Below are 11735 nucleotides of genomic sequence, written 5' to 3' on the forward strand. Positions count from 1 at the left end.
GTACAGCACTTTGAGATATCAGCTGATGTAAGAAGGACTATATAAATACATTTGATTTGATTTGATAATCTTCTGCGTGGTCCGCTTCCTGCTCCTGGTAGCCTTCTTCTACACTTTCTGCTTCCGCTGCGGCCTGGAACCGTCCCCGAAGGACTCCCGGCCCGCACGCGGCTTCAGTCTGGATCGCAAGGATGCCACCTTCCGCGGCAGCTCCATCCGACTGCCAGTCTGTTGGGAACGTGGTCAGAAAGACATGAGAGAACTAGAGAGGCATGCAAACAGGAGAGGAAGGCAACAAGTCCTCTCTGAACTATGATGCTTTCTATTATTTTCAGACTTTGTATGATCTTTTCATGCTTCTATATTAATGTCCTGTGTTATGCTTACCCACCATGCAACAGTGTTGAGGAAGTATGGGAGGCATAGACCTGTTTGGGTGTTTCAAGAAGGAGCAGTAGGATGTTACACTACTGTACATAACTTTTGAGTGCATGTGCACAGTACTCCCTAACGTGAATAAATGAATATACTGTATATAGCATACACAATGTATTGCCCTTTTCTGGAAATCTGTCTGTCATGGGTTGTGTGTTCTGTATATCATCATTTCATGAATAATATAGTGCAGAACAAATCTACTGCTTATGTATAATGACTTGTCTGTTCTGTGCGTTCCCTTTCCATGCATCATGAAACCGTTTCCACTGAAGCAAGCACACACACACACACACACACACACACACACACACACACACACACACACACACACACACACACACACACACACACACACACACACACACACACACACACACACACACACACACACACACACACACACACACACACACAAACAGTGTATGTTTGACCTTTAGTGACTTGCCTCTAAGTGGTCTCTATTGTAAACCAAAATGCCAATGCAGTATATGTGTGAGCGTCAATGAAAATAAGCTCCATTAGACTTGCTCAAGCTATGCTGTCACCTTGTTTTATTTCCACAGTGTTGACGTGTTGTTCTATTCTCTTGTGCAGTAGGCTATGCGTGAGAAAGGCTAACACAGCGTAGTGAACTCACACAGTGCAGTGGGAGCTAACAGTGAAAGGCCAGAATGCATCGAGAATGTGTTACAAAGTAGCTATATGTGCTCTATTCAATATGTAGGAATCATATACATTCTCTTTGATGTCAGGTCAACGGGATATTATTAAATATATATGACTAATCTTTATACAGATAAAACATTCCTGGCGTCATCACAAATTAGCGTGGACTACTTTAAATTGTACATATTGTAGATTGCCATAACATGGACACATTGGACAAATAAGGCGCAACAGAGCTCTGCAACAAAACAATGTCCATGGTTAAATGTTACCCGAGCCTTCAGCGTTTTGTAACAAATGAAACAACAATATAAAAACATCATTTTTGTTCAAGAAAGTTATTACAGTATAACTATCATTATTTATACACAGCCACAGCTTGAGCCTTCGCCCTAAATGGCCTATATCGCCATGGGGACAAAGGGTTCACGACACGGAGCACATGGCACTCTTCTCTGAGCAGTGGGAGTCAATGGAGCCGTCTGGAGATGCCATGATGGAATTATGCACGTCAAACTCTGGAGAGTCTAGCTCAATGTGACTGTCCTGTAGACCGTTGTTATGGTGGAGGGCATCCTTGTAGTGAGACTGGGAGAGGGAGAAAAGAGAGAGAGGTAGAAAAAGAGGGGCAAGAGAAAGGAGGACAGAATGAAAGAGGGGAGTGAGAGGGGAGAGGGCAGAAAGGAAAAAGAGGAGAGCGAGAGAAAATGTGTCAGAGTCAAATCTGAACTCTCTCCTTCCGTCTAAAGTAAACTCCATAGGTAACAATCCAGCAGTGTGAGCCTCACCCTTCTCACCTTGCTGACAGACATCTCCTCAGCACGGCATTCCTCCAGAGACTCCACCAGGGAGTGATGGCCCGAGATATCCATCTTGATACGGTGGGAACGTATGGACTTCACATCATCCTCATCCTCCCTCGCCACCGACGGGAACACCTGGATCAAGGAGAGAGGGATAGAGCCATGACACGAGGGATAGGCCGGCGATATGAAAACAAAGATTCTCAAGATTTAGCAAGGCATTTGATGTCACAGATAAGCTAAGCCATGAGCAGTCCAGGCACAAAGCTAATTTCATAAGATTTTGATATGGGCGGAGAGTGGAAATATTATTATATTGACTATCTGCTATGAGCAGTTGTGATGTTTCATTTGATTTCTTAACAACATAAATGTTTCCATTTAAAATCAAATGAATTCATATGTGCCCTCGGGGCAGCCATTCACAATCTATTTCCTTATCTCTTTCCTTAGAGCAGAGTTATTGACAGAAAGCACCAGACCATAGATACAGTAGGCTACATTACCAGTCTGTCGTGGTCTCCGCTGGTTTCAGGGGCTGAGATAGTGGCCTTACTGATGGCCTTGCTGATGGTCTGGGTCTCAAACTGGGGACAGGCAGCCTGGGCATTCCCATCCTTATCCCTCTTTCCCTTCAGCCAGTATGTCTCTATCTCTACATTACCCTGGGAGGGAGGGAGGGAGGTTTCAGTTAAGATTTCAATTACAAAAGAGGACAACAAATCACACAAATACAGGCACAGCTCATATACACACAGGATGCATAAGCAAGCATACAGACACGCGCACACACACACACACACACACACACACACACACACACACACACACACACACACACACACACACACACACACACACACACACACACACACACACACACACACACGCTGTGTGAGTAAGTGATAAGAAGAGTTTGGTTTTAATGGACAGCTGTGAGGTTGATCATTAAAGTTGCAGGGAGCAGAGAGCCTTTGATGAGAAAGTGAGTCACTGCTGCCTCCTGATAATCAGCTGGCTGGCTCACAAACCCTTAGCAGTCATTTACTTTAGCATTTCCTTTGGCTCAAAGACAGACCCAGTGATGACATTTAGACCCCCACCACCAAGCTATGGTTTGCGAATACCAGTATAGGGTGAGGTTGATTGGTTAAAATAGTTGACACGCAAATTATACGACAGTTGGTCTCTCATTCTCAGATTCTCCCACAATGCTTTAGAAACAGCTTGGAGCAACAGCAGGAAGAAGGATGTTACATAAACATCTGATTACAGAACAACCGTTTCCTTGGGCGAAAATTAGAATGTTTTGATGACATCGATTGGGAAATAATAGCATTCATTCCAATAATTATGGTCTTAGCCATCCAGCTGTGTTGTACGTGGGAGGGCCCTGACATAGAAATATTATCACTCTAATTATATGCGTCATAATGACTTCGATTCTTGAATGGGAAGACTGAGAGTCCGTGCTGGCTTCAAATTTCAAATGACCTCACGCTGCGGACATGTAAGGTTGCCATTGTGACATTGGTGACCCCTGACCTTGATGGTGATAGTGCCTCTCCTTTCGAAGATGAAGTGACTTCCCTTCAGATGCTCATAGGTAGCGCTGCTGAGCTGGATGTGCATCTCCTGAACGGGACAGAGAGAGTGAGAGAGTGAGAGAGTGAGAGAGAGAGAGAGAGAGAGAGAAGAGTCAGATCAGTCATATCATGATCAGTCATAGATCACCTGGATGTTAGAAATGCATCTCCATTTATCTTCTCCTCTCCCACTCCTTTTCTTTGACTCTCTTTTGACTCTCTCTCTCTCTCTCTCTCTCTCTCTCTCTCTCTCTCTCTCTCTCTCTCTCTCTCTCTCTCTCTCTCTCTCTCTCTCTCTCTCTCTCTCTCTCTCTCTCTCTCTCTCTCTCTCTCTCTCTCTCTCTCTCTCTCTCTCTCTCTCTCTCTCTCTCTCTCTCTCTCTCTCTCTCTCTCTCTCTCTCTCTCTCTCTCTCTCTCTCTCTCTCTCTCTCTCTCTCTCTCTCTCTCTCTCTCTCTCTCTCTCTCTCTACCTTGCCGTTGCTCTCCATGGCTGATGCGGTGTGGACTGTGTCGCCATGAAGACCGTAGCGTGGCATCTTATGGCCCACCACCCCGGCCACCACCATGCCAGAGTGGATCCCTGCAACACATATCTTCTGTTACTGACCCAACCAAACACACATCTGCTTCACCAACATGTGTATACGCACAGCACACAGCCACTGAGACTCAGGATGAGAGTGGTTCCCATTGCGTCTCCACTCACCCACTCTGATCTGTATGTTGTTGCCATTGGAGGGGTCTTTGAGGTGGTCTATGGAGCGCACCATGTCCAGGGCCATGTCGCAGATGTTGTGGGCGTGGTATTTAGTCTTCTCTGGAGCCCCCGCCACCACCATGTATGCATCCCCTATGGTCTCAACCTAGGAGGAGAGAATAGGGTTAAGATATTACACACACACGCCAAGTGATCAGTTGTCTCACACACACACACACACACCTTGAAGACACGGTGCTTCTCGCTGAGTGTGTCGAAGAGTGTGTACATGGTGTTGAGCATGGAGACCACCTGCATGGGCGTGATGTGGCTGCAGATACGGGTGAAGCCCACCACATCACTGAACAGGATGGTCACGTCTGGAAACACCTGCAGGTGAGACGGAGACAGGGAGACAGGTTGACATGGAGACAGGTTGACAGGGAGACAGGTGGGACAGGCTGGACAGGTGGGCCAGGGAGACGGGTAGACAGATGAGGCACACACGCCACCCCAACCTTGGCCATGCTAACAGTCAATCCTGACCTCACAGGTGTTGACGGCAGGCTCTCCCTTGCGTAGTCTCTTGGCCACGGGTTTAGGGATCATCCTGTAGAGCAGATCATCTGTCTTCTTCATCTCATAGTCTAGCATCTTCATACTCTCCTCCAGTTTACTGGACTTCTTCTGTTCCTGCACTCACCACAGGGCGGCGATAGAGAGGTGTCACAGCACTGAGTCAATCTGACCATAGACATATGTCGTATCCCAAATAGCACCCTATTCCCTTTATAGTGCACTCTGGTTAAAGGTAGTGCACAATATAGGCAATATGATATTATTAGGGATGCTTTAGTACAAATCAGTAAGTACAGTACAAACAGTATCATATGATATATACCTGTATGAGAGCTCTCTTGAGTTCCTCTGACTGCTGGGTTCCTGCCAGTACAAGGTCTCTACTGGAGTCATGCATACTCAGGTCGTTGATATAGAGACCGGTTTTAAACATGGCACTCAGACTCTCCATCCTATAGAAACACACACACAAGCACACACTCAATGCTATTCAACAGAACAGGACAAACCACCAATGAGTGTGTGTGGTGTGTGTGTGTGTGTGTCTTACACAGGGGTTCCCAGAAAGATGATGGACTCCCACTCCGGCATGTATCTCATCTGTCCCTTCAGTTTCAGACAGCGACTGCCATCACCCCAGCTCTCCATAGCATTAGCACTGTTGCCATCTGAGAGGGTAGAAGAACAGCGTCAAATCCACACACACACGCACGCACACAATCATGCGCACACACGCACACATACGCACACATGCGCACACACGCACACAATCATGCACGCACACGCACACACACACACACACACACACACGCACACGCACACATACGCACACACACACACACACACACACACACGCACACACACACGCACGCACACACACACACACACACACACACACACACACACACACACACACACACACACACACACACACACACACACACACACACACACACACAGGGGTCAGGTCAGTGTTGGTGTGAGGGTTCTAAAGCAGTGTTTCTCAATACTAGTGCCGGGGACCCAAAGGGGTGCACATTTTTGTTTTTGCCCTAGCACTAACACAGTCGATTCAACTAATCAACTCATCATCAGGCATTTGATTTGAATCAGGTGTGTGGTGCTAGGGCAAAAACAAAAATGTGCACCCCTTTGGGTCCCCGGGACCAGGATTGAGAAACACCGTTCTAAAGGATCGTGACCTTTGTAGTCATCGCCGATGATGGACTGGAAGGCCATGAGCTCCACGTCTACGTCAGCTGTACGGTTAGCATTCTCATAGTCCGAATCTGAGGGAGAGAGAGAACATACAGAACTGTCAACCTTCAAAAACCCTACGAGACGGAGGGGATAGAAGGCACTATCAGAAAAACACAGTTCTGTGTTGCCCCCTTTAAATGTGTTCCTCTCTTACTTTGGACTCTGTTATGAAGGTTCCTCTCTCTCTTCACTGGCTCCTTGGACATGATCTCAAACAGGTTGTTGGGGTGGGAGATGATCTGCGTGGATTTAAACCATATGTTCAATGTCAGTACAGGACATTGAGAAGAAGAGGAGAATAGCAAATGTGTGTGATGTTTTAAGGGGTAGGAACTAGAAGTGTTTGGGAACAGAAGAAGTCTCACCATGTTCCAGGTAAACTCCACCAGTGGGCGCGCCAGCAGGAAGGCATCATTGATCTTTTTCCCATCCAAGTCAGGGAAGACTGTGGCCAGGCCAGAGCCCACGTTGTGCACCACCATGTCCTACATCGAGCACACAGAGAAGATTCATGAAATGTGGTATGTCTAAGCACGGATGGCTACGTTTTACGTGTGGATTTAGCACGCTACAGCGACACGTGTTCCTTAGCAAAGAGGCAATGCTGATGCTAACGGATATCCAGATGATGTCGGAGTGGTCATCACGGGAGGAGGAGCAGAGGAGCGACTGGTGGTTTACCTGTCTGAAAACGATGTTGAAGGGGAAGACTTCGAAGAAGAAGTCGCTGGTGATGGGCAGAATCTCCTGCTCCTCCTCGTCCTCCTTCATGATGTAACGGTAGGCGGAGTTGTCAAAGTTCAGCCTGCAGAAAACGGAAAACACAGAAAACACACCACTTGCTCATGCAATGTATACATGACATCCACATACGGTGGATGTGATTCCCAAATCATGTAAACAATGAGACTTCATGAAAAGCTGTACATAGAAAAGCTGTACATGAAAAGGTGTACATACATGGCTGTACATAGATACACTCCGTGATTATCCATTGTATCCATTTTCCATTGGCTTCAGTGCTACTAAGAAGACGTTACTGGGTCGAATGCACATGATACAAATGGAGGTTGATTTGTTTAGAGGGTTGCCTGAGTCCCAAATGACATCTTATTTTACTGCAGCAGGTTTGACCAGAGCACTATAGGGTGCCATTTGGAACACGAGTAGTGTTTGCGTAGTCTGACTGACCTCATGGTGACGTGTGAGTAGTCTCCCACCAGTTGTTCAGACAGCACCTCCACGTGGATATCCGTGTCATAGAACTGTTTCCCCATCTGTCTCAGCTGGCCCATGGCGTAGTGGAGGTAACCCTTACGCTTACTCCTACAGGGCAGGGGGGAGGGGAGGGGTGAGAGTGTCTTTGGTGTCTGGGTGGTGGAGTTATTCAGGTCTCTCTCTCTCTCTCTCTCTCTCTCTCTCACACTCACTCTCTCTCTCTCTACTTCTCTCTCTCTCTACTTCTCTCTCTCTCTCTCATCCTCGCCTCTCAGACCTGTAGTGGAGGGTGACTCCGGTAGCTGATTCCTCCTGACAGAAGAAGGTAGGGGGCTGGACCTTGGGGTAGCTGAAGCGCAGGTACTCATGGAGGTTATCCAGCCCGTTCACAAAGTCACGCACGTGACGACCCAACACCTGGGACACGCAGACACAGAAACAAGAGCTCAACACAGAGATATATAACCCTTATCAACAAAAGAAAATGCAAGCACTCAGCACAGACACAACACAGGTAAATACAATACAGATAAATAATGCTGAAAAGCAACAATCAAAAACACAGTTCCAGTTTAAGCGCTAGTCCCACCTTGAGGATCCTGTCGTAACCGTACTTCCCCACGAAGCCCAGGAAATAGACCCCCCAGGAGTTCATGAGCTCGTTGTAGGGGGTTCCTGTCACTCCGCTGGCTGCCTTGGCAATACGCGGGATGACACTTTCACTGTACACCTGCAAACACACACAGGTATTCACAGACAGAACCTCGGTCATAGACCCCCAGGAGTTCATGAGCTCGTTGTAGGGGGTTCCTGTCACTCCGCTGGCTGCCTTGGCAATACGCGGGATGACACTTTCACTGTACACCTGCAAACACACACAGGTATTCACATACAGAACCTCGGTCACTTTCACTGTACACCTGCAAACACACACAGGTATTCACAGACAGAACCTCGGTCACTTTCACTGTACACCTTCAGAGAGACACAGATGCTGACGGAGATCATCAACAGCAACAGACAGAACTACAGACACTTTGACTTTAGACCTGCAGAGAGACATTTCTACTCAAGGCAATCTATAGAGCTCAAACTAGAAATTAGAAACTAGAACTACATAGAGTGCTCCTGAACATTTCTAAATACTGTATCAAATTGGCATATCAGGACCCCTCGAAACATAAATCCATAACGGTTTTATTTTGTGAGCAAAATGTCAAAAATCTACCTGGTGGGTGACAAAGGAGTGTAGCCTGACATCGGCCCTCTCTCTGACCAGTTTCCACACATCATCTCCATACGACTCCTTGATGAAGTCATGCAGAGACTCACACAGCAGTCCATACATCATTCACCCTGCTTCAGTCTGCACTGGGACCAAGACCTAGGAACAGAACAGGCTCAGCCCACAGAAACACAGTAGGGAAAAATAGTTTCAGTCATCCAAGCACCTGTGACACGAGCGAATGAGATGTAGGTTAGCCAAAGCCGAGCTCAAAGCCTGTGTTCCTCACACGGTTTGGTCCATTTGACTGATGACTTATTCAAACTAAAACTTAGTTGAATCCTTGTTACCAAGGTCTAAAAGCCTCAGTGTGTGCGTGTGACGCTGCTTCCTACCTCATTTGCCAGCACTTTCCTATGGCACTGTCTAAGTCTCTTTTGAATTATCCTATAAGACTACCTTGTGTTGAGGACAGCTAGATTCCTTCCTTCCTTCCAGCCACTGTTTTATCTGCAGATCCTCTAGACAATCAGTTTTAAAGGAACCTTCATTACACAAACCCTTAGCTTCAATGGGCTCGTATTGTCCTGTTGTCAGCTGTCACTACCTGGTGGTCCTGCAGCCCACTCCACATGACAGCAGCACACTGTATAGGGGGCCAGAGGGGCCAGCCCTCACTAGCAGATGACACCAGTCAAGTGGGTTTCCCCTCTATGTTCTGTGCTAAAGAGTTAAGATACCAAATGGTGTCTTGGCTGTCCAATTTGTCAGGAAAGATGATAGTTATCTGCTGAAAAACATACACTAATCCGAATGTGTCACTTTTTACATTCACTGGTGCTACATCAGCAGGTACAGGGCAACTACACTGAGCAAAAATATAAACGCAACATGCAACAATTTTAAAGATTTTACTGAGTTACAGTTAATATAAGGAAATCAGTCAACTGAAATAAATTCATTAGGCCCCAATCTATGGATTTCACATGACTGGGAATACAGACATGCACCTGTTGGTCACAGATACCTTTTTAAAAAAGGTAGGGGTGTGGACCAGAAAACCAGTCAGTATCTGGTGTGACCACCATTTGCCTCATGCAGAGCGACACGTCTCCCTCATATAGAGTTGATGAGGCTGTTGATTGTGGCCTGTGGAATGTTGTCCCACTCCTTTTCAATGGCTGCGTGAAGTTATCGAACATGCTGTTGAACACAGAGCATCCCAAACATGCTCAATGGAAGACATGTCTGGTAAGTATGCAGGCCATGGAATAACTGGTACATTTACAGCTTCCAGGAGGTGTGCACAGATCCTTGCGACACAATTGCATTATCATGCTGAAAAATGAGGTGATGGCGGCGGATGAATGGCACAACAATGGGCTCAGTATCTTGTCACGGTATCTCTGTGCATTCAAATTGACATCTATAAAATGCGATTGTGTTTGTTGTCCGTCTAATGCCATACATAACCCCACAGCCAACATGGGGCACTGTGTTCATAACGTTGACATCAGCACACCGCCTGCCCACACGGCACCATCTGCCCGGTACAGTTGAAACCGGAATTCATCCGTTGAGACCAGACTTCTCCAGCGTGCCAGTGGCCATCGGAGGTGAGCGTTTGCCCACTGAAGTCGGTTACAACGCCAAATTGCAGTCATGTCAATACCCTGGTGAGGACGACGAGCACGCAGATGAGCTTCCCTAAGAAGGTTTCTGACAGATTGTGCAGAAATGTTTCTGTTGTGCAAACCCACAGTTTCATCAGCTCTCCGGGTGGCTGGTCTCAGATGATCCCGCTGGTGAAAAACCCGAATGTGGAGGTCCTGGGCTTGCGTCGGTACACGGGGTCTGGGGTTGTGAGGCCGGTTGGACGTACTGCCAAATTCTCTAAAATTACATTGGAGGCGGCTTATGGTTGAGAAATGAACATTCAATTCTCTGGCAACAGCTCTGGTGGACATTCCAGCAGTCAGCATGCCAATTGCATGCTCCCTCAAAAGATAAGACATCTGTGGCATTGTGTTTTGTGACAAAGCTGCACATTTTAGAGTGGCCTTTTATTTCCCCCAGCACAAGGTGCACCTGTGTAATGAGCATGCTATTTAATCAGCTTCTTGATATGCCACACTTGTCAGGTGGATGGATTATCTTCGCAAAGGAAAAATGGTCACTAACACATTATAAACAAATGTGTGCACAAAATGTGAGAGAAATAAGCTTTTTGTACATATGGAACATTTCTGGGATCTTTTATTTCAGTTCATGAAACATGGGACCAACACTTTACATGTTGTGTTCATAATTTTGTTTCACATTGTTACAAAGTTACATAAACGCAAGATTTTGTATGATTTATTAGGACAGACTGGGCTGTTTTCTGACAGGACAGAGAGGGGATTTTAGAGCCATTCGAATGATGAGAAAATCGATAAGCAATCTCAACTGTGATGAGAAAACATCCTTATCAGAGAAAAACTCTGGTATTGATCAGTCTCAAAACAGCCTTTGGATTACATAGTTTATGGCTTTAAAAAATAAAATGGGATAAAAAATAATGAGTAAAAAAAAAAAAGATTTTGTTTTATGAAACAATAAGCAAGCACTTCACGGTTGCCTCAAGCGGTGGTAATCAGCTAGACAAGAAAAAATGAAATTAATGCCTGAGCAATTATTGCTCACTACAGTGAATGGAAAAACACTAGGAAGTAAATCAATATGAAGCACAAGCTCTTCAATGCCTCAATGGTCTTCTGTAAATGTAAAGTGGGGCCCTGGAAAGCAAGAGCAGCACAGTGAATGTGTCCAGGCAAATCTCACAAAAAATACAACTCTGCCAGGAACTAACCTCTAACCCTTGAACCCGCCTATGCCCTCTCCACCCCAATGACCTCAACTCTTTGACTGACACGTCACGAATTCTGTGAAACACAGGTGGGCATCCTGATGACATCATCCTGTGTGTGTGTGTGTGTGTGTGTGTGTGTGTGTGTGTGTCCGTTCATCATGCCAAGGAGCAGCTAAATGCTTGGCCTCCGCGTCTGAGGGCTCAGTGTCACTGTCTGGACAGAGTCAACAGCTGTTCCGTCAGAACACACACACACACACACACACACACACACACACAGGGGATCCGATTTGTATTATCAGGGACACAGGAGGGCATGGTTGTAAATCCTTACACCCTTACACCCCCTCCCAACCAGCCCTCTCAACTTACCCCCTTGCCCCCCTCATCCCCTGGCTCTCTCGCTTCTCGC

General features: G+C 46.5%; 1 protein-coding gene across 4 annotated transcripts; it reads right to left on the reverse strand.

The window, feature by feature from the left end:
* Positions 1-966: 966 nt before the first annotated feature.
* Positions 967-9003, reverse strand: LOC112220762 (soluble guanylate cyclase 88E-like). 4 transcript variants are annotated; one of them, XM_042302913.1, is made up of 20 exons: positions 8932-9003; positions 8476-8631; positions 8024-8112; positions 7837-7888; positions 7525-7664; positions 7221-7355; positions 6711-6834; positions 6395-6514; positions 6184-6268; positions 5972-6058; positions 5320-5437; positions 5092-5221; positions 4737-4883; positions 4434-4580; positions 4200-4356; positions 3964-4073; positions 3453-3542; positions 2414-2572; positions 1893-2042; positions 967-1692 (listed from the first exon to the last, which is right to left on the reverse strand). In XM_042302913.1, exons 2-20 carry the CDS (start codon positions 8596-8598, stop codon positions 1531-1533), a joined length of 2325 nt encoding a protein of 774 aa, XP_042158847.1. In that variant the 5' UTR covers positions 8599-8631; positions 8932-9003; the 3' UTR covers positions 967-1530. The 4 variants fall into 4 exon arrangements, with proteins under 4 accessions (XP_042158847.1, XP_042158846.1, XP_042158844.1 ...); XM_042302912.1 differs by having other exon boundaries at positions 1902-2042; positions 5918-6058; XM_042302910.1 differs by having other exon boundaries at positions 5918-6058.
* Between the last annotated feature and the right edge of the window lie 2732 nt (positions 9004-11735).

This window comes from Oncorhynchus tshawytscha, linkage group LG21, assembly GCF_018296145.1.
Source record: "Oncorhynchus tshawytscha isolate Ot180627B linkage group LG21, Otsh_v2.0, whole genome shotgun sequence".
Classification (NCBI taxonomy): Eukaryota; Metazoa; Chordata; class Actinopteri; order Salmoniformes; family Salmonidae; genus Oncorhynchus; species Oncorhynchus tshawytscha.

What these genes read in the sequence shown, in the direction of transcription:
- LOC112220762 (XM_042302910.1), bottom strand. Translation starts at nt 8,598, where the DNA reads ATGATGTATGGACTGCTGTGTGAGTCTCTGCATGACTTCATCAAGGAG. An exon ending in ACTCCTTTGTCACCCACCAG is followed by an intron (nt 8,113 to 8,475) that starts GTAGATTTTTGA and finishes GTGTGTTTGCAG; the next exon opens with GTGTACAGTGAAAGTGTCAT. An exon ending in TCAAGAGAGCTCTCATACAG is followed by an intron (nt 4,884 to 5,091) that starts GTATATATCATA and finishes TGGTGAGTGCAG; the next exon opens with GAACAGAAGAAGTCCAGTAA.